This window comes from Gopherus evgoodei, chromosome 6, assembly GCF_007399415.2.
Source record: "Gopherus evgoodei ecotype Sinaloan lineage chromosome 6, rGopEvg1_v1.p, whole genome shotgun sequence".
Classification (NCBI taxonomy): domain Eukaryota; kingdom Metazoa; phylum Chordata; order Testudines; family Testudinidae; genus Gopherus; species Gopherus evgoodei.
The window spans coordinates 96782091-96805537 of record NC_044327.1 but is presented as its reverse complement, the minus strand read 5'-3'; the positions used below and the strand labels follow the sequence as shown (position 1 = coordinate 96805537).

General features: G+C 38.9%; 1 protein-coding gene across 9 annotated transcripts in view; it reads left to right on the top strand.

Moving 5' to 3' along the window:
* Nucleotides 1-23447, top strand: part of IPO11 (importin 11) — a 260517-nt gene that overhangs the window by 26569 nt on the left and 210501 nt on the right. For 8 of the 9 annotated variants that reach the window (XM_030566003.1, XM_030566000.1, XM_030566001.1 and 5 more), the window contains exons 5-8: nucleotides 2361-2436; nucleotides 7823-8026; nucleotides 15591-15723; nucleotides 18116-18174. In XM_030566003.1, the coding sequence (XP_030421863.1) occupies nucleotides 2361-2436; nucleotides 7823-8026; nucleotides 15591-15723; nucleotides 18116-18174 (472 nt within the window). The remainder of the gene's footprint in view (nucleotides 1-2360; nucleotides 2437-7822; nucleotides 8027-15590; nucleotides 15724-18115; nucleotides 18175-23447) is intronic. The other variant, XM_030566006.1, reaches the window with a different exon arrangement.

Here is a 23447-nt window from a genome sequence, read left to right as displayed (position 1 = left end):
ATTGTGAATCTGGTCATACAAGTTATAATAAAATGATTTAATGTTGATACTTCATATTGTCATATAATTAGAACTATCACATTATAACATTCTCTTGGAGATTCTTGCTTTAGTGTTCATGTATATATCTGTAAATTACATAAAAGCAAGGAAATTCTCAGACAAAGCAGTGCTAAGATGGAATTAAAATTGGTAGTGCATCTCAATAATTTAGGATAAAAATACACATTACAGGGATATTGTAGTTATCCCAAAATCAAGTATTAAGCTAGGGAAATTCAGAGTTTAAGGTTTAATTTTTAAGAAATCCAAACATGTTAGGTTATAAACATTTACTGTTATGTAATCCAAACAGCTTTAATGCTGCCCTGTGGTGATGATATGAAAGGAAAAGAAGAAAATGCATGTTTAAAAATCAGTAGAATGACTTAATTATTATCATATTTTTTTGCATTGTGTCAGTGTCACTTAATCTTTGTGCAGCTTAATTTAACTTTAGGTGAAAATACAATATGTAATAACCTCATGTGTTTTGAGGCGTAATTGTTTGTAACGTACTTTAAAATACTTGGTTTGTAACATACTTTGGTGAAAAGTACTGTGCTGTATAAGGATAAAGTAAAAAAGTATTATTTATTTGCGTTAAGTCCCTCACTGCTTTTCCTTCCTTGTTATGCATCAGCTTACAGTTCTGTACATAATATTTCATACACAATATCAGTTTGATCCTGTTTTCTATATTTATCTTATCTCCTTTTGCAAATTATCTGTGAGTATATGTGTTGGGTTTGAGTCTGTTAATAATGGACTGCAACCAAGATAAATCTGTCGTAAGTCTGTGTGTATTACCTAGCTACACACAACCGCTTGCAATTTGATTTATATACACTGCTGGAAGTCAATAAAAAGTTGATCACAAAAGGTCTCATAAGTGCATGTATTCGTCCATCTTTGTGTCCTCCTACTGTCTCTCCACTTTCTCAAATGTCAGTGACCAGAATAATGATCTTTTTATACTTCACCAGGCTGAAGTTTGTTAGTAACAAGAAAACTATATGCATGAAAATGTTCATCATCCAGTCAGATATATTAAGCTCAAATGGAAATAGTCTTTTCAGGGTGGATTGATTTAAATCAGAGCAATTTAAATCACTGATTTTAATCTTGATTTAAATCAGCAAGCAGGAAACCTTGATTTCAATAATTGATTTTAATCATATTTTGCATTTGTACTTTTTTTAGTTATTTTCTCATTGAAAGGTTGTTTTTTTTTGGTTAGTAACAATTAAAACGTTAATTTGCAACTAAGTACAGCCTTTATACTAAATTTGGTGCTCCTTTCTTATAAGCAAGAGGATATGCTCTGTCTACACTAATTAAGCAGTTATATAGCTTAATTTACATATATTTGATTTATTAATTTTTACATTTGTATTATGTTAGAAAATGTTGAATGATACATGTTTTTAATACATGATTAACTTTTTACTTGTGATTTGTGTTAAGCTCCGTTTGGATGGAAATTGGAATTCAATTAAACATACACAAAACCAGCATTTTATTTTTTTAATTAATAAAATAAAATAAAATTACCTTAAATGTGGTAGATACATAAGAAAAAAACATTTTCCATTTAAGATTGATTTATTAATCAAAGGAAGTATTATCCTTAGTGAACTGAAGTGGTTGTTTCAGGTCACTGTGAACTGGAAGATTTTAGAACTAGTAGATCTCATGTTTTCACACCTAGTTTTGACTCAGATTGGAAGAAGAAACAAGATTTCGTGCTTTTCCAGTTCCTGATTGGTTTCTGAACTTTGAATAAACCAGTCATTGAGCTGAACTAGTTGAATAAACTGAAATGAAGAAAATATTCTCACTGCACCTGCAGAAGAGGCTACTGCTGTCAAATGCTGGTTGAGCACGTTCATCATATTATGGTTCCAGGTGCTTAACCAGTGGCTTCCAGCTGTTCAGTGATCTGACTTTCTGTAAAACTTGGCAGCAAATGTACACTGCTTAATATTATATTTTGTTTAATTTTAAATTTTTTTAATAGATAATAAGTATATGCCTCACAATAGATTGTCAATTTCAAATTTAATTTTAAATAGGTTATTTTTTAAAAATAAACTTGTATCTAATATAAGTAAAAACAATTTAAATTAAAAATACTCAATTTTAAATGAAGAAATCTAATATTTTGATTTTTAAAAAAATATATTGATTTTTATCCAGCCTGGGTCTTTACATTTTTTACTGATACTACCTATAAAAATAACTCTCTATAAATATGCATAAAAGTTGAGGGGGATTTATAGCGTGAAAATATAACATGTTAATTAAACATCTTATTATAACAGCTCTCTTTCGGAAGAGGAGAAATCTACATTGCGTGCTGGGCTCATCACCAACTTCAATGAACCAGTGAATCAGGTTAGTAGTGAAATTAATGATGATTAGCTATTCTCTTAACAAGTGCTCTTACTGGGATGTAACATTTTTTTTTAATGAAAGTTTAAAAATGAGATGTGACAGAATTTCCAATTTTCATGTTCCTTTTCAAATAGTATTTTATGTTGATGTGGGATGTAAGATTTTATCACAGAATTAAGTTTTTCTCAAGTATCAAGTTTTTCTTCATTTGACTGGATTATCTTACTTACACCCTCCTCCTATATATCAGAATTTAATTTATATCTCCTTGTGTTTAAAATAACTAATTTTTGTACTTCTGGGTTTGTCTGATGTAGACTAAAGACTCATTCTTTGCGTGCTGGTTCCTATGTGTATTCCACTGTAAATACACATGTGCCTCATGTGCCCAAAGTCGGAGAATTCTGGAAGGCAGTGTCTGTTAGTCTGTACATGTGCCTTCTCTCTCCCTGTGCCTCTAATTATGGAGATAAAGGGCGGAGCAGACTGCCTGCCTCTCCAGTTCCTTCATACTACTGCACGGCCTGGGTTGGAAACTCCAGCATCCAGAGCTTCATCTTCCTTTATTCTTCAATCTGTAAATACATATGTATATATTTTGTAAATAGTTGAGAATTTTACCTGATAGTTTTAAATTATGTTTCATAGTTAGCTAGTTAGATTCTCCATCCCTTCCACCAGTACCTCATTGTGGGTACTGAAGTATGCCCAGGACTCTGGGCTTCAAAATCTATGCTTCTTGTCAACACTTCTTCTCAATCAGTTATGACCATCAATGCTGCCTGTACAGCCTTGGAGGGGGGCAAGAATTTTGTCTTAAGAACTGCTTAATGGAGAAAGCAGTTAGACTCAGATTGGAGGATCCCCCTACAGTACATCAGCCTGACTCAGCAATGAGTATACATCCTGTTGTGAGGTCTGACTTAGGAGCCAGGAAATCTACTCCCACAGATCCCCCACTGGGGTCTTGTTGGGAGGCAGGAGCATTCTCATAAAAACAAGAGCAAATTCTCTTCCAAAACCTCTTCAAAGAAGTTGGATACAACCCTGCGTAAGTCAAGCAAGTCTTCCCACTCATCTCATGAGGACTTAGAACGTTCTAAGTCTCAGGATCATGAGAAGAGAGCCCCTCAAATACAGGGCTCTTTTGCTACAAGACCATGCTCCAGTGGCAATGGTGCCTTCGGTACCAACTTAAGCCTAAACCCCAGTAAACAGTAGCACTGACAAAAGCCAAACATAGGGCGTCTCAATCACCTGCAGCAGTGGCTCTGCCTAACTGTGGCAGAAACTGTAACTGTGCTAGCTCTGTCATTCTGGGCAGACCAGGACCCTTTGTGCTCCAGGAAGAGCAGAGTTTTACTCTACACCTAACAACATTTGTGCTTTCCCTGGTCTCCAGTCTCCATCACAATGCGGCCCTTACCTCATAAGGGAGGTCTCGATTCCACCACGAGGTGCAGCTTGTGGGAGGTGTCTGTTTCCCATTCTGTCGTCCAGCCATGGTTTCCCTCCAGTGGAGAGAACTGCTTGATAGATCCACAATAAGTGTTTTCTTTCTAGGAGACTCTGAACCTCCCAAAGAATTGATGACTTCTCTACCAAGGCATGCCTTCCCAGATAGGGGACCTGGACCATTCTGCAGCCAACACCCACCTCAGTGTCTGCCTTGAAACCATTGGTACCCCATGCTATGGGGACCTTCCCAACTACTCTTTGACCCAGCTTAGTGCCCTTAATGGGGACTGTGGGATCCATACCACTTTGCAGAGTTGACACAATCTATTAGGAGTCAGTCCACTCCTCCCCCATGAGAGGACAGCAAGAGATTCCTCCTGACCCCATGGAAAGGGATGATTATGAGCTGGATCTGGCAGTTCTGCCAGTAACATCAAGACTGTCCTCAGGATCTCTGGATGAAGCAGTGACTCCAGTATCTCCATCCCCCCTATGACTGACTATAAGCAGTTCTAGGAACTGTTACATAGGGTTGCAGAGGAGCTACAGATCCTCCAGATCCAGCCAAATTGCATTTCTTGTTAATGTACCCATTTTGGAACCAACTACAACAGTCTGACATATCCCAGCCACTTGCATCCATACCCCTAAGAGGAAAGAAAAACACAATTTTGTCCCATCCAGAGGGGCAGAATTTCTCTTTTCTCATTCTGCTTTAACGCTTTGGTTGTCCATGCTGCCACAAAAACATCTATACAGCAACACTCTAGATCTACTCCGGTCAATAAGGAGGGCATATGCCTTGATTTATTGGGAAGGAAGTTCTTCAGTTCAGAATAGCCAATTACTGTACTGTTGGCTGTGTATGATTACCTGAACTACTGCACATTCACAGTCCGTTGACAATCTTGTGCAACAATATAGAGCTCAATTTCAAGCTCTCATTGAGTCAGGCAAGTTGGTTGCCAGGACCACTCTTCAATCAGAAGCAGATGCACAGCAGATACATCTTGTGATGTGACGTGAATCATGGCTTCATGCTTTGGGGTTTCCCAGGGAGGTCCAGAATATCATGGAGGACCTGCCATTTAATTAAGCTCATCTTTTTAACCAAAAGACAGATGGATCCTTACATGTTCTAAATGACCATCATCTGCTCTCTGGAATATGTACCTCTGCCTCAAAGAGAAAATTCCGCAGCCAGTCACAGAAATTTAGACCAATAGCTCAACAGTTTTACCACCATTAACCTTATGTGCCACCCCATAAGAGGCAAAGCGTTCAGAAGTTCTGTTTCTGTGCACCTTCTGTGGAAATATAATCATCCCAATCCCAGCTCCCATCTAAACAATATTTTTGGTGGGTGTTCAAGAGCTGCAAACCAGTGATCCCAATTCCTATACATCCTTTGGGGGTCATCTAGCACTCTTTTTCCACCTCTGGAATGCAATAACAACAGAAAAATAGGTGCTAAACATAATTGGTTCTGGCTTGTGATCAAATTTACCTCCCTGCCCCTCCAAAACTCCCATCCTCACTCCTTTTCAGGGGCCATTTTCATGAGGAGATTATCATACAAGAAGTAGGATCTCTCTTACAGCAAGGAGCAACAGAGTGGTAACTCTTCAGTACCAAGGAAAGGTACTCGTCATACTACCTAATTCTCAAAACAAAGGGTGGCTGGACAACCCTCTTCGATCTCCACCATCTCAATCGCTTTATTTGCAAACTGAAATTTTACATTGGCACCTATATTCCCATCCCTGGAAAAGGGCAGGTGGTTTACGCCCCTTGATATGAAGGCTGTGTATTCACCCTGCCCACAGATGTTTTCTCAGATTCCTGATGGGCCCTGACCATTTTCACCACAGAGTGCTCCCATTTGGCCTTGGTACACCCTCAGGGTCTTTCCCAAGGTCTCCATGGCAGTAGCATCCCATATCAGAGGAAGATGGTGAAACCACGGTGCCTATGTTAATGACTGGCTTCTTATTGCAAAGTCACATTGAAAAGCCTACGAGTCGATTTCGTCAGAGCTTCAACTCCTGTCTTTCCTAGAGGTCAATGTAAGACTTTTATACCAAATCACGCATACTGTGTTCTCTGTGTGTATTTTATTCATTAAACTATTTGAGCATTTTTCCCATTTTTTTAGCATTTCAATTTGTAAAATAGCTAGGGCTTGAAGAAAGATGTCTTTAAAAAAGATTAAAACCTTTTTGTCTTTGCAGTAGTATGAAGTTTCTTTTGTATCTTAATTCCCAGGCACCTTTCTCTGTGGTACCTAAGTGCCCGTAACCTGGCTTACTGTCTACCTGTTGTATTTATCATGGACAACTGTACAGCTTGATAGGTTGGGCTTTTGGTGAATAGTATTCATTGTTGTTTTCTGACAGCAGATCTGTAATATGAACACTACAGTCATGCATAATGTGGCTCATAAGGTTGGGAAATGAAGACTCAGACAAATTAAATTATAGAAAAAGGTGTGTGTGCGTGCAGATTTAATAAGTAGGATATTACTATCTGATGAGTAGTAGAGCTTCTGACTTTTGTAAATTCACAAGATATGTTGTGGGTCTCAACCCTGCACCCCAGGAATAAATCAGCCATATGGAGAGAACAAAGAAGCAAACTGTTTCTGTGGATATCAGCTGGCCGATTCTGATGCTTACAAAACCAGTCCTCATTAATACTTTTTTTAGGCCACCCTGCAGATCTACTTAAGCTGCTGACAGCCTTTCTGTTCCTGTTAGCTCTTTGTGCTGCTGTTGGGAAGAAAGAGAAAACAGGATCTGAATTTCACCAGCAACTCTACCTCTTTCTTCTGCCAATGACGTAATAAAAAACCTGGCAGGAAGGAGCGTTGCAAGGGAAATTGGTGATATCAAATCATAGGTCGGACAATTAAAGAAGCAAGTAAACAAGTTATGTGTTTTACCCTTGCATACTCCCTCTATCCCAATAGCTTGCTTCGGTTCTCTTTGGAGGGTTGGTAGCATATCTTTTGACCCTCCTGACTGGAAGCTGTCTTTTTGGATGGAGCAAAGGGCCAGTACTGGTGTTTGAACCTGAGCGACTCTTTGTACCGCAAGCTTGCAATCTGCTTCAGGTTCTGATTTAGCAAAGCACTAGTTTAACCTCAAGTAGTTCTAGTGACTTACATAGACACACACCATCCTCTTTAGTTTTAATTTGTACAGACTAGCTGCTGCTGGAAAAGGGTGATGAGTCCTGCTCATGAATCCAACCCATAATGCCCCCCAAAACATAGTCATCCATGGCAAATCTCAGGGGGAAATAGGACAAGTTATTGCTGCTTGAAGCAGACTAGCAAGCTAAGTCCTTGATCCAGTACAGTGCCTTGAGTGCATAACTGTAAGCATGTGCTTAAATGCTTAGCGACTCCAAGCACTTAGTTTATGGCTGTTTGAGGCTGCAGCCTGTTTTTAGCATTATGTTCTGCCTACACTTTTCTTACCATTATACAGGTAGAGAAGGCAAAGAGGCCATGTTTAGAAACAGGAAGTGGTTCTCATATACTATGTGGATGAGGGCCACATGTATTGTTAACACTACCTAGCTGTCTATATATGTGCATTTATTCTCTCTCTCTGTATAGAAAAAAAATAGAATTAAACAGGAAGAGAAATTAGGTCAGATTAAAAACTTCACTGGGCCAAGAATGGTTTCTAAATTATTAAATCCTAACTACCATAGGGCTGCTAAAATGCATGCAGTGACTCTAGCTGCCCTTTAAAATCCAGTAATACAGTAAAATGTTGACTGAAGTCTCAACTAAACAAGTAGCTTAACATTTTATTAGCAGTTTTATTAAATGTAACAGAAGTTATGTTTCTGGAATGTAAATTTTATTAAATCTACCTAGGCCTTATGTATGTCTTTCTGGTAACTGTTTTTTCTGCAGATAGCCACTCAGATCTCTGTATTGATTGCTAAAGTTGCTAGGCTGGATTGCCCTAGACAGTGGCCAGAGCTTATTCCTACTCTTCTAGAATCAGTGAAAGTCCAAGATGATCTCCGCCAACACAGAGCATTACTTACTTTTTATCATGTTACTAAGACGCTGGCATCTAAACGACTTGCTGCAGATAGGAAACTTTTTTATGACGTAAGTAACGCTATTAATAATGCAACATGTAATATTCTGGGCTTGATTGAAGAGTAGAAATGTTATTTTACATATTTGTTTATAAATGTTTGTGATGGGCTGTGGAAGTGGGTACATGGGAGGGTGTCAAAAATGGTTATTTATTCTCTATACATGACAAGTCATAATATGTGATGTATTTTTTAAAAAAAAAGTAGGCTAAAGTGAGCTGGTAGCATCACCTATTAGGTTGCCTGATGCTTTCCATGATAAGATTCTGTTTTCAATTGCTCATAACTCTCACAAACTTTTAACCATTGGGCTGAAATTTTCCATGCTGGGTGTCTTCCTCAGGCTGATTTTTTGTTTGTTTGTTTGTTTGTTTAAATTTCAACCAAAATGATTCAGCCATTTACAAGCATGAGGCTAGGGAAAAAGACATAGTTTTGCTGTTTTTAAAAAAAAAATAAAATTCTGGTGACCTATTCTCTGAGAAGCTTTAGTGGCTCTGTGTTGGTGTGGAGGTTACCCCAGTGTGTGCCCCTTTCAGTTAGGTATGGCATTGCAGGAGATCCCTTCCTCACTTCTCTTAACCCAGGTTATAAACAAGTCAAGACAGAGCTTTTTTAATCAAAAAGCAACCTCCTTGCAAGGGTTTATTATTTATTATTTATCATTTATTACTGACAGCTATAAGCACAAACAGAAACTCACTCAGACACATCTGGGGACATTCATCACCTCGGGCTTAATCTAACTAGCTGTCTCTGGCTCCTTCCTTCAGGAAACTCGTTACTAAACAGCCTCTGGTCTGGGAAATCTTTCCAGTTCCTTCTCGGGATTACCCCTTTTCAGTGCTTCCTTACACAAGAATCCCCAGCCCTCCTCTTTGGAATGCAGCTGTATTGGTTAGTTTTATACTTTCTCCTTACCTAGGAGTCTCCCCAGCTCTCACCCCTGGAGCTGGGTTCTGTTAATCAGATGTTCTAGTCCTTCCTAAGCAGCACCTTTTCAGCCTCTTAAAGGGCCATGCCACGTGAGGGGGTGGATGACCATTAGAATTCACTACCCCATCATAGCCTCCCTGCTTTGGATTAAAGATTCAAAATTTAGCAGGTGGGATGTGTCTTTTGCTTGTCCTGTGAAACTCCCTCCAGATTTGGCTGAGCAAAACTCGGTTTGCTCATGCTCAGTAGAGAATTCTTAGAATTCAGCAGCTAAAGTGTCAGAAGATTCCCTCCACACTGAGCATGCTCCATTCCCTAACAACTCCTATTACTGGCCAGACTGAATGTGAGCCATACCTACAGAGTGACTCAGCGTGCTCCACGCTAGGCTCTGGTGGCTCAGAAGAATGGAATGTGCCAAAGTGAGGCCGGGCAATGGAACTGAGAGCCAGGAGTCTGCCTCTCCAGTGCTCTCAGTGACCCCCCACTGCTGGCATATGGGAAGTGTGGAGGAGGAAGCCGCCTGGCTTGAATGCAGAGGGAACAAGAGCTGGACTGGGGAGATGGGAAAGGAATAGTTTGGGATTAGGATCTGGTGAGACTGGAACTGGGGGAGAAGACAAAAACTAGGACTTGTAATCATTGGCGGATGACAGAGACTAGTGGGCAAGGCATCTGGGAATGAGAGACATGAAGAGAGGATTTTGGGACTGACTGCACAAAGAGACTGGTCATGTGAGATGAGGGATGGAGGCTGGCACTGGCAGATGAGGGTTGGAGGTTGGTACTGGTTGGGTAAGGAGGCTAGGAGTGCGAGCTGGAGGTTGGGGCTGGGAGCTGGCTGTATGTGAGTGACATGGATTGGGAGCCAGTGAAGGAATCAGGCAAAGAGGAGATAGTGGGATTGTCTGGAGGAAGAGACAAAGAACCAGTGAGGAGAAGGAGAATGGAGAGAGGGAGAGGAGATGAGCTAGGAACAGCGGGGAGAATTGGGACTTGCTGGGAAATTGGGACAAGGAGTCAGGTAAGAGTTTTGTTGGTGAAAAGGGAGACTGAGATTGGATGAAAATCCTGTGTGTATGCATCACAGTGAAGAGGAGAGAGACTGGACAAGGAGCTGGTAGGATGGAAACTAGAACTGGCTGGGAAGGAGACTGGCACTGGGATGAGAAATTTTAGTGGAGACTGGAAATCGAATAGAAGGACAGGTTGGTAGTGATGAGGTAGAAGAATAAGCTGTGGGAAGGACAAGACAGACAAGCAGAAGGGTCTGTGATCTTGAGTACTCCTCTCCAGAGCCTGGACCCAAGGTTGCTAAGTTTTGTCATTCCGTTGCAGTCTGTAAATATCTGTGAAACCCACTGGCCAAGTGTGTGTGTCATCTCCCTCTAGTACTGCTCTACATATAGGGTAACAACCTACTATTGCTACCAGTAATTCCATCCTCTAAAATGGCAGAGGTCTGTGTGTGGTGGACCTAAATGTTCCAACTCTGCAGAAGAACCGTGAAGGAGTCAATATGATGCCATGTGATGGAATTTGTTTTTTCAGTTTGCTTTTCTAAAAATCTAGGAAATTACAGAAATAAAACTGAAAAAAAATATTAAAGTTGCAAAATGAAACACTCAAAAGTTAGGAAATTGACAGTATTACAGTATCCTGTACAACCTTAATTCATCCCGTTTATGTTATGCATTATGATACAGTCTTTAATTACATGATAATTATTTCTTGCCACAGGACCCCTGCCTCATTCAGTGAATAAGATGGAGAGGGCTCAATTAATAAGATATTCAACATTTTATTTACTTGTGTAATGTGTGACCCTAAGTTTTATTTACTGCACGCTATTCAAACAGTGCTGTGAATACAAAATTATTTATTTGTTCATGGGCTTTTCTGTGACACTCATCTCTTTAGTATCAGAGTGTTTTATGGTCATCATTTAATCTTCACAACATCCTTGTGACGTGAGGGGTTTTTATTCCTGTTTTACACAAGGAGAGCAGAAGGTCAAAATTGTTCACTAATTTTGGGGGGGCCAATATGAGACACCTACGGACTGATTCTTCAGGGTACTTTACGTTACGTAGTACTTTATATATTGAAAGCACAGCTTCTCTTGATTTCAGTTGCAGCTGTAAGTGCTCAGCATTTCTGTAAATCAGACTCTTGGATTCTCAAGACCAACACCCAGAAAATAAGAACAGAATTAGTGACTGCCTATAAGAAGTTTGGTTTAAATTACTTGATTAACATCACATAGGAACTCTGTGGCAGAGGCAGAAATAAAATTCAATTATCCCAGGCAGCATTCAACTGCTTGTATTAATTTAACAAGTCTGAATGAAAATAACAAATCGTGCAACTACTTTCTCCATTATAAAAATCTGTTGATTATAGCATATAGAGTTGTCCTATAGGTTATAGAATAGTGCATTTTTAACCCACTGTTGACTAATATGAAGTATATTTTATAAAGCTGTTTTCTAGCACAGTTAGGCACAGGGAACTGTCTTAGTACCATTCTGTCAAGAATTATATTAAACGATGGTTATTTAGAAAGGTGCTGATGGTATTTCCAAATTCATTATAGGCCGTGCATTAATATTCAGGTTAATGTTGTGCAAGGGTGTGTATTCAGGATGATCAGTACTATAATGCTTCTAGGGAAGTATAATCTCCTTTCCTCTGTCTTTTGGTCTCTTGTGTTTGATTGGGGGCAGCTGTGGCCTTAACAGACCTGTTTGCATGCTTCTTGAAACACAAGTTTCCTCAGTCATTCTGCCAAAGGTGATGCATCAAGTTGCTGCAATGCCTTTGTGATCTGATTGACCCGCTTGCTTGTACAAGTTACTCCCTATTGCTTCCTGCATAAAGTGACCTGCAAGAGTTTGGGTGAGCAAAAGCCCCGTTCAATCCTGGAGGGAGCTGTTTAGGGAACAGGGGTAAAAAAAAAAAACTATCTAGGGATTTGTCCCGGTTTGAGCAGGGGGTTGGACTAGATGATCTCCTGAGGTCCCTGCTAACCCTGATAGTCTATGTCTATGTAACCCAGGTAAGCTTATTTTGAACACCTGGTTCAGCTGTCCATATGAAAATACAGCATGCTGCCTTTGATTCCTAAACTGCTCTCTGAGGCCAGTGTGTCATCTGTATGAAGATGCTAGTGCTGACCCCATGATTTGAGAGTGAAACAAACTAAGGAGCTTGTCTACACAGGGCCGCTCAGGAAAGTTAATCCAAATTAACTACAGGTGTAAATTTAAAGTGGATTCATTACAAAAACTGCTTTAAACCCCAGTGTGGACACATTCATTCTGAATGAAAATATCCTCAGTGCAGTTTAGCTTAATTCACAATAGCATATAGTGAGGTCCCTGGGTTATGTACTTTTTGTTAATTACCAAAAAAAATTAGGTTTTTCATCATAACTGTTTATTTCCATTGCTGCTGGCCAAGTGAGAACCATGGTTTACCATGTGAGACTGTGGTTTATGAATTCAGTGTTGATAAGGGCAAAGTGTAATTCATGTTAGAAAACATAGTCTCAACTATACATACAAAATGATAGTGACTAAATTAGCTGTTACCAATCATAAAGGAGATCTTGGAGTCATCGTGGATAGTTAAAGCTCACTGACGGCACTGTCTACAATAACTGTCTAAGGTTCCTCCCCTGCAGTGCCACCCTCAGCCTTCTCCAGTCCCGCTTACCCACTTTGCGTTCCTCTGAAGCCACTCTTGCCAAAGTCTCTAATGACTTCTTTCTAGTTAAAGCTCAGAACCAGTACCTCGTCCTCACCCTCCTTGACTTGTGAGCCTCTTTTGACATAGTCAACCTTGTTCTTCCTCTTGAAATCTTGTACTCCTGACTCTCTCCTTCTCTGGTTCTCCTCTTACCTCTCTAATTGCTCCTTCAGTGTATCCTTCAGAATATTCTCTTCATCCATCCTTCAGCTTTCTTTGCGGGTTCTGCAGGGCTCTGTCCTTCTCTTCACCTTATCTCTGGATAATCTCATCTACAAATTCAGTGACCATCTCTATGCTGATGACTCACAGATTCTCCTCTTTATTCCAGACCTATCTCCTTCTTTTCAAACGAATATCTGGGGATGGCTGGCCTTCAGCTCATGCTCAGCATGGCTAAAAAGAAAGCTCATATCCCCCATTCCCCTATCCCCCTTCTTTCTTTCCTTCTTTCTTGATCACCGTGGACAATATTGCCATCCTGCCTGTCACTCAGGCCTGTAACCTGGGCATCATCTTTAACTCGGATCTGTGTTCCAGGTCCTCATGTCTGGGCTGTCTAAATTTTGCTTAGTCTTTCTTCATAACATGTCAATGATACCTTTTCTACCAATCGACACATCTAAAACTCTTGTCCAAGCTGTCCTCAACTAGTGCAACATCCATTTGTCTGGTCTTGAAAAATGCATTCTTATCCTCTTCATATCCATTCAAAATGCTGCTGTAAAGATTATTCTCCTAGCCCATTACGTCATCCCACCACTGACTCCCCCTTCTCTGTTTGTATCAAACACAAGTTACTACTTGCATTCACTTTCATGGCGCTTCACAGGTTATCCCTGTCATACCTGTCCTGTCTCATTCATTATTGAAATGTTGACTTCCACCTCCAGTTGGTCCAAGATGCCAGCCTCCTTTGCTCACTTATTAAATTTTCAACCAAACATATTTGTGCTTTTCCCATACTACCCCTGGAAATGTTTAAAAGGCTCAAATGCTCCTTTCCATTTACACTAGGAGAATGCAAACTCAGTGGGGGAAGCCATCTCTGCAGCACTCTCCTCCCAGGGAACAACGGAAATTCCGAAGGTTCTCTACAGACTTCAAATTCCATGGAGTCAAAGCATTGTGGGGCTTGAGGAGCAGCTGCTTTCAGTTGTATAATTTCCCTTTCATCTCCAAACCCACAAGTTTGCCCACTGCAGATTTATTGGCCAAACCGGACAGTCTCTACGCAAAAGCTAAATGGACACAAATCTGACATCAGCAATCATAACATTCAAAAACCAGTGGGAGAACACTTCAACCTCTCTAACCACTCAGTGACAGACTTGAAGGTGGCAATTTTGCAACAAAAAAAACTTCAAATGTTAGTCTCTAAGGTGCCACAAGTACTCCTGTTCTTTTTGTGGATGCAGACTAACATGGCTGCTACTCTGAAACCTGCAGATTTATTGTGACTGAACTAGCCGTAACTTGCACTGACTCCTGGTTGGCAGTGTGGACAGCTGTTACGTGCCATACACAAGAAGTGTTCTGGGAACAGTGGCTGGTTGGAGGCCCCTCACAGCATGGCGCCATCAGAACTGTGCTGCCAGAGAGCCAGAGTTAGGAAATGGGATGCTGGGGAACTTAGGGGCACAAGGACTGTGCATTAATGTTCTGGTGGGTTACCTGTGTTTTGTGAGGCTGAATCAAGTGCCACTACTCTCCATCTAATGGGATAAATGAACAGGAAACTCTCAGTGCAGACTACTAAATCCTCATTCTCTAGGTTGGAATAACTTACTCTGGGAAATATAGGGCATAATCCTGTCTTCTTACATGAAAGTAACCTTTTATTTCTTATAATATTTTCTAAATACAGTATGCCCCTTTACCTTTTTGTAGGATGGATAAAAGCCTATGATTTAAAAAAAAATAAAGATTATGGTTTTTGAAATGTAAATTGAGTTATTTATATGTAAAGACTTGCTCCATACATTTGAATTTGCAACTAACTATCTGTCTCAACCTCAATTTCTTAACTTAAATAACTTGGGAAGAAAATCAGTTTAATATGCTTCATCAGTAAAGAATATACATAACTATGCAGCTGTCATCAAAATAGGGTTCAACACGTGCACATACTGTACAGTACTACTATTTTTTATTACACAACATAAATATGACTAGAAGTGGGAGTAGAGTGTGACAGACATTCACCAGTCTACAATATATGTCACGTTGAAACTTGTTTGTAAAGAAACCAGTTCTCCAATTTTGTTCTCCAGCAAGAAAACTTATTGTTGCGAAACCCTTTTTGTAGCCTTGTGGATTAGTCAGATAAATTCAGATTAGAAATAAAGGAACACATTTTTAATTATTGAAACAAACTACCAAGGGAAGTGGGGGATTCTCTGTATCTTTGCTGTCTTCAAAATCAAAACTGGATGTCTTTATGGAAGATTCATTTTTTTAAATCAAACAAGCTATTATATAGGACTGATGATGGCCTATGTCAGGGGTCCCCAGCTCGGTGCCTGTGGGCACCATGCCACCCACCGGGACTTCTGAGTGCGCCCGCATACTGGCCAGCGGACAAGCATCCGCTGAAATGCCACTGACAAGCTATGTCATCCAGAGGCGTTGCTGCTGAAGTGCCACTGATTTTCGGCGGCGATGCCTATTGACGTTGCCACTTGTCAGCGGAATTTCAGCAGAGGCTCGTCCGCCGCCACATTCCTCCGTGGCGCCAGACGAAAAAGGTTGGAAACCACTGGCCTATGTTATGGTGGAGGTCAGACTAGATTTAACATTCCATTCTGGCCTTAAAGAGCTATGAATCTATACATTTATTGTACTAGTGTCAAATATTGGGATTCAAGTGTATTGGTTTTTCTTTACAGTTAGCATCTGGAATTTATAGTTTTGCCTGTTCCTTATGGAATCATCACACAGATACATTCCTACAACAGATCTTTACGGGAGATGAAGCTGCAGCTACAAGTTCATTAGAAAGAACTCTCTTGTCATTGAAAGGTAAATATTAAAAAGATTATTAAACATATATGCTTAATGTACTGTAAAAGATGAAATAAGGTTATTCAGGTGACATTTGTGTATTCCTGTTGTTGGGTTACAGTGTCCCTGGCATCTTGTGAGAACTTTGGAATCTTCTAGCAAAGCCATGCCACTTGGAGCCCAATAATCTCAGTTCCTTTCTACTTGAGTATTTAGCAGTTGGGCTGGGCTACATAGGAAATGAAAAACCTTGCTCTGTGTACCTAGATCTGCTTTTATCAGAAACCAGTTGGAAATAGCTATAACTTGTGTATTTTGGATAACTTCTTTAATAGTTGTTAGCCATTTAGTATAGCTGTTGCAAATTTTAGAGTTGCTGTTTCTACTTTATGCTGGTGATATGGATGACCCTAGTCTTAGTTGGGTTTCAAGAGATGCAGTTTGTGAATCTCTCTACAGACGCCTCCGAGGTTATGCATACCCAACGTACGCAAATCCATGCTTACGGAAAAAGTTCCTTAAACTAGAAATAGGAGGAGGTTTTTTTTGCATAATTGTCAGGTATACATTTCCGACTTATGCAAAATTTGAGTTACCCAAGGCATTCCGGAATGGAACGGTTGCGTAAGTTGGGAAGTGTCTGTATTCCTTCTGTGTATGGACTACAAACACAACTGTTACAAACATCAGAAGATTTAAAAGGAAGGCTTTGTAGGATGTAGTATTCAGGAGTTTCTGGAAATGACACGTTATCTTCCCTGTGAGAGAACTCCAGAAATGGTAAAATTGGGGCACTGGATCCTTCTGATAGACTAGGAAAAGAAGAACCTTTTTGGAGTTACCTTTTTATCACTTCAAAAGTTTTTTTTTTTTCTTTTCCCTCTCTCTCCTGCTGATGATAGCTCATCTCAATTGATTGGCTTCTTACAGTTGATATGGCTACTTCCACCTTTTCATGTTCTCTGTATGTATAAATATCTTCTTGTTGTATGTTCCAGTCTGTGCATCTGATGAGGTGGGCTGTAGCCCACAAAAGCTTATGCTCAGATAAATTTGTTAGTCTCTGAGGTGCCACAAGTACTCCTGTTCTTTTTCATTGTCGTTCATTAGCCTTATTTTGACATGAATGGAACCTTAAAGTCGAGCTGGGTGAATATTTATTAACAAATAGTAAATTTACCAAAAAATTAATTTTTCAGGGCGCTGAAAGTATTTGTGGTATTGACATGAATTTTGCGGAATGGTTTCAATTAATTTTTTTTGGGGGGGCACCAAGGCACCATTCACAAAATGGCAGGAGGAGGAGGTGCCACTGTCCATCTTATAACTTGTAGTCCAATGGTTAGGGCACTAAGCTACGATGTGGGAGACCTAGGTTCAATTTTCTGCCTCATGTGGAGAAGGGATTTGAACTTGGTTTTCCCACACTGCAGGAGAGTCCCCCAGTCACTGGGCTATCTGATATTATGGTGAGGGTCTCTCTCAGTCTCTTATGTTGAAGCTGTTCCACTGTGTATAAATAATAAGTCTTTGGAGTAGGGACGTGAACTTGTATCTCTGACATTGCGGAAAACTGTCCTAATCCATGGGCTTTAGGGTAGTCCGGGGTAGGTCTTTTTCAGTCTCTTGTGCTGAAGCTGTTCCACTTTGTATGAATAATCATTTGGCCAGAAAGAGAGAGAATATGACTTTATATTCTAGTGATTGGGGCACTCATGTGACAGGTGGGACACCCAACTTGATGTCCCTGCTCCAATGGCTATTTAATTTAGACACAATGGAAGAGCTTCACCAGGAGAATCTGAGGGATTCACCTCAGAATATCCCATAGCTCAGTGGGTGGGGAACACTCTTGCAGTGTGAGACCCATTTTCAGGTCTCATCTCCACATGTGGGAAAGGCAGGAGCTGAACCCTGGTCTCCCACATCCTGGGTGAATGCCTTGATGAGAGGGCTAAAGCTTGTATGGGAGGCACCATAACCACCACCTCTTCCTCCTCTCCCTCCATCCGCTTGTGACTCTAGCCCTTTAAAAAATGCCCCAAAACAAAATGTTTCAAGTCGAACAATATGTTTTGTTCAACCGGAAACGGACGTTTTGAATTGACCGAAAATTAGGAAAAAAAATTAAATTCAGAAAAGTTTCAGAACTGCCAGCTAATAACAAAATCAAGTATTTACCCAGCTCTACCTTAAAGTAATACTGCCAAACTTAAATTAGGGCAAAATGTGGGTGAGGAGCCTAAAGGTGCAAAATAAATGCAATTGATTTCATATTTGAATAATTAGAGGCTTTTATAGCAATGGTTATCGTAGCATATGTTAATTACTTGATATCTGGGTGGGTGGGGAGTGGGGCAGCATTCTACAAAAAGAGACTGTGCAAGCAAGATATTACTGTATTTTTCAGTGCTTCGTAAATTGACAGTTCATGGGTTTGTGGAACCTCATCGGAATGTAGAGGTGATGGTAAGTGATACATGTGTTTGTTTCTAGATATAATTCAGAATTCTTTCCATGACATTCTAGGCATTGTTAGAATTTCACTCCACTTCAAAGAGAGATCTGAAATTTATAAAATGATGCATAATTATATTATGTACAGAAGGCTCAAAAGGCAAGCCTGATAAATATAAAACAATAAGCTTAATATGTTATGCTGATGCTACGTATTTAAAGAACAGTGGTAGAAAAAATCTGAAATGTTCAATTTGGATAAAGATAGCCTGTATGAATTTAGTGACGGGCCTTCTCTAAATGAGAGAGTTTCTACAATTTAATATATTATGTGGGTTTGTTGTTGTTGTTTTTAAACAGCTTAGTTATACCAGTTGAAACATCTCTGTATACACTCCTGTTCTGGTGTAAATCAGGCCTATTTCTGTTTAGCTTAAATTAACTTAAGATAAACTGAAATAACCTTGGTTTATAGCAGCTGTTAGTCACAGCTGAAAACTCCACACCCTTTCCGACGTATAGATTATTTTAGTGACCAGTTTTAGAAACCAATAACTATCAATATGTATCAGATTGAAAATTGCACGTGTTTGAATTATGACCCACTATATTTAGTGGTTAACCAATGATATACTGGGAAAACTGTCATTGTTTAAGTTCTGATATGGTATCCCATCACGTTACAGCATGTTATAAAATAAAGCATTGTTTTCTTGCCCTAAGGCTGAAGTACTGGAATGCAAAATCATACAATTTTGATTACTGTTTAGCCTTTTAAATTAATTAATTCCAACATGATTTTAGCTTTTTTCATCTTGATATCATCTAAATTCTGTATGTTTCTAGGCAATACTACTTAATTCAAATTTTGCCATAACTAATTTGATATACTTGTTGCTCAAGAGTTCTGTTGTATAGGGAGTTAAGCTTTTACATTGTTACAAAGCAGCCAAACAATCCTAGTGATAGTACCTTCCTGTGTTCCAAAAATAATCTGGTTATGAGGAGGTCTTTATTTTCTTCAGAGTTTTACTCAAGAGTAAGCAAAAAGACTGGTAATAGCCAAGTTAATAAATGAATAAAGCAACATGTTTAAATGGTTCTGAGACTGCTTTTAGCTAAGCATCCCATAGCAGTGGTAAACTTTGGGTCAATAAGGCCTTATATCTTCTGTGTTCTGTGTCTGTATATTTCCAAATGTCTTCTGTGTTTGTATATTCCCAAATTTAGGAGTTGCAGTGGCTGATGGCTTAAGCTTAGAATGTTTTAGAAAGCTTTGTCGGTTTCATGAAGTTGGATGGATGCACAAGCTGTAGAATTGGTCGCTAGACCTGTGAAATCTAAAAAATTTTGTGTAAAAGAGGATATCTCTTATGTTTCTGACTCAACTTCCAGCTGTGAACCAAATGTGAATTGCTGCATTTCTGTCTTCCTTTCCAAATCTTGAAACAATAGTTCTGCCACGAGTGGACTTTTCCATTCATTTAATGAGACATTCACTGTGAAACATAAAATATGACAGTATTAAATGGCAGTATTGTTAATCATTTCACTGCTGATATTCAGAAAATAAATATCCAGCCAGTGTCTCCACCATTGTTGCATGCAGTGGAAGATTTTGGGTAATGAGTAATGGTACAATTGGTTACTATCTAAACTTGCTAGTGTGGGTGTGGGGGGGCTACTAGGAGTCAAACATCTCTCCTAACTACAGTATTTGTCAAATCTGTCCACAAGAGGTAGGGAAGGGTGCATTCTCTGACAGATGCCAAAAGCTTCAGCTGGTCATCTGTTACTTTCATGCCTTTCTACATGCCAAAAGTCCAAGTAGCTCCCTATCCAGCAGTCATCAGTTCTAGCTTTCTCTTCCCTACTGACTCCTGAAATGCAGTTATTCATTGTCAATACAAAAATCTGCTGCACACAGAATATTTGGAAACAGGAAAAAAAAAGTAACATAAAAGTAAATGACAGAAGAAATACTTAGTTTTAAAATGTAATTCAATAAAAACATTTTTCTAGATGCATATAGTTTGTTTTCTTGTACATAAAATAAAGTAAGTAAAAAGAAGTAGACTATTAGGTTCAGCAATAGATTGTACACACAGTAATAGCATTGCCATTGGCATATAAATGAATGTTAACCAATAGCTCTGTTTACTACATAAGGTTTTCAGAAGAGGGCCTGCAGATCTAAGCAGTCCTTTTACCAGCCCTGAAGAGAGACCCAGATTGTCTTCAAAATTTCAAGTATTTTCTATAATTTCAAAGCCATTGAAATATATGTAGACAGCTTCCTCCCTAAGAGGAATTCCCAGTAAACCATATATGTTCATCATTTTTTTCAGTTGTCTTTTTTTCTGTTCTTTTTAACTTTCTGTCTTAGTGCACAGAAGCATGGTTACTACACATTCAGGAATGTAAACCCCAGCAATATAATACCAACTAAGTATTTGACCAAACATTCAGAATGTTATTTCTTGTTAGCAAGTAGCATTGTGCCCTTATATATGTTGTCCTCCTCTTTTTAGTACACTGCAGTCATCTTACGCTTCTCATATGTACTTCAAAATTAAGAGATACCAGATATAGTGGATAAGGGAGTCTCCAGTACTATTTCAGAGAAGGGATGCCAAATGACATAATTAGTAAATGCATTTTTGCTCCAATATAGCAAATTTTGTAAGGCTACAAAGTCCTAAATCCTTCCCCAGTGTTTTAAGACAAAGGATCAAGGGATCTTACCATTTCCATAAAGTATGTTTCACTCACATAACTTAGTGAGTGTGTAGCTTCTTGTGTAATCAGACTTCTAGTACAATAGGAAGAAGCCCTGCCAAATAAACTGGGGGATATAAAAACAGATTTTTCTTTTGTGATTATAAAGATGTGTTCCTGCTGCTTTCCATAATTCAATAATTAATGGACAGAGCTACCAGTTATATAACAGTATGTCCTTACAATCACAACCTCTTCATCATAGTATCAAGAACTCTTTTATGACTGTATGCAATGAATGCTCAGTATTTACACAGTCTCCTAGGGTTTGCTTTGTGGATTGGCTTGACATTTCTGAGGGAATAACATTTAAGGCTCTATTCCAACAAAGTTCTTCAACACATGGTTAAGAGAGATTCTGGATGAGGACCTTAACAACAACAGAAAACCTACTTTGTTTTAAAGCTTAAGGCCACATGTATTAAAAAAATCTCTAAGTTTGAAGAAGTCCTGCTTTCTCTAGTAGAGGATTTTTTTTTTAAAAGAAATTGTGTTTAGTTGGCCATGTTAATATTTATAGCTTGGGACTTTACATTTGGTATTTGAGTCTCATTCTGCACAGTATTCCTTTAATTACCTATGGCCTTTACACTAAATTTGGTGCTTTTTTTTGGTAACCAGGAGGATGCACTATGTTTTTACACATTTATTTAAGCAATTATAGTTGACTTACATTTATTCAGATTATTAATTTTTAAATGGTTAAAAATGTGTTTCTTTATTATATAATTCATTTTTTTACTTGTGATTTTTGTTAAGCTCTGCTTGGATGGAAATTCAATTTAAAATGCGCAAAAACAGCATTTAAAATTGTTTTTAGGTAGTTTTTAAAAGTGCTTAAAATGTTCTGGAGAAATGAGAAATTTTTTTATCAAAATATGTTTTGCATTTAAAATTGATTTATTAAACCAATGAAGTATTATCTTAGCTAGTGAACTAGAGTGGTTGTTTCTGGTCAGCATATTCTTTAAGGTTTTGAGGACTACTAGATCTCGTTCTCTCACACCTAGTTTTTATTTATAGATTGGAAGAAGAAAATAAGCTTTTCTGCTTCAACTCCCACATCATTTTTGTAATTTTGAATGAATAGTCATTTAACTGAATTAGCTGAATAAACTGAAATGGTAAAGTACTCTCTCTGCACCTACTGCTGTCAAAAGCTGGTTCAGCACTTCAGTGGATCCTAGTTCCAGGTGCTCAGTCGGTGTCTTCCACCAGTTCACTGGTTTGACTTTTTAAAAAACTTGATAGTCAACGTGTTATCAGTAGTTCGCTATCAAATTGAGAGGGCGTATCTAGTGAGGTCCTGCACAAATCAGTCCTGGTTTGGGACTGTTCAGTATTTTCATTAATGACTTGGATGATGGAGTAGAAAGTATGTTGATAAAATCTGCAGATGACACCAACCTGGGAGCAGTTGCAAGCATTTTGGAGGACAGATTTAAAATTCAAAATGATCTCAACATATTGGAGAATTGGTCTGAATTCAACAAGATGAAATTCAATAAAGAGAAGTGCAAAATATTTCACTTAGAAAGGAAGATTCAAATGTACAACTACAAAATGGGGAATAGGTGGTAGTACTGTTGAAAAGGATCTGGGGCTTATATTGGACCACAAACTGAATGAGAATCATCAGTGTGATGCAGCTGTGAAAAGGGCAAATATGATTCTGGCATGTATTAACAGGAATGTGTTATGTAAGACACAGGAGGTAATTGTCTTGTTCTATTTGGCACTGGTGAGGCTCTAGTTGGAGTACTCAGTCCTATGCTAGGCGCCACAATTTAGGAAAGATGTGAACAAATTGGAGCAAGTCTGTGTAACAACCTGGAGATTAGAACCCAGGTCTGCAGAGCCTGGAGCAACTGATATTCCCACAGGGCCACTAGGAGGCCTTACAGAGCTATATCCAGGGAGCAATGTTGAGAATAGGCACAGGAAGTACCGCCCAAGAGATCCAGAGTGACAGTACCCTGAGGTCCTCTGATTAAAAATTATAATGAATATCCTAATGACAGAAAAATAAAGGAAAGGACAATATACAGTCATATGAGTGAATTATTTAAGTTGAATTTACATTCGCAATCGAGAACACATTTTCAGCAGCAATTAAATGAGCAGAACAGTATAAAGGAAATTAAAGACTGGGCCTCAGGTAAAGCATCATGAACGGTAGGATCTTGCTGTTGTGGCCTCAGAGTTGGATGTTTTTTCTTTTAGAGTGTACAGAGCCTCTGTTATCAACACTACAGGAAAAAGATACATCTCCACTACAATGCAGGAATTATAGAACAGTCTTTTCTCAGCACACTATAAAACAGACTAAAGAGCTGCCTAGGAATCCTCATGTGCTTGTAACAAGGAGACTTCTCTAAATGTCATATAGACTGTCTACTGAATCATTAATCTTTATAAAGCTTATCTTGTTTTTGCTGTCTATTATATTTTTGAGATGTAGAATGCCTGTATTAAAAATGAATAGTCAGGTGTTTTAAATTCTATGT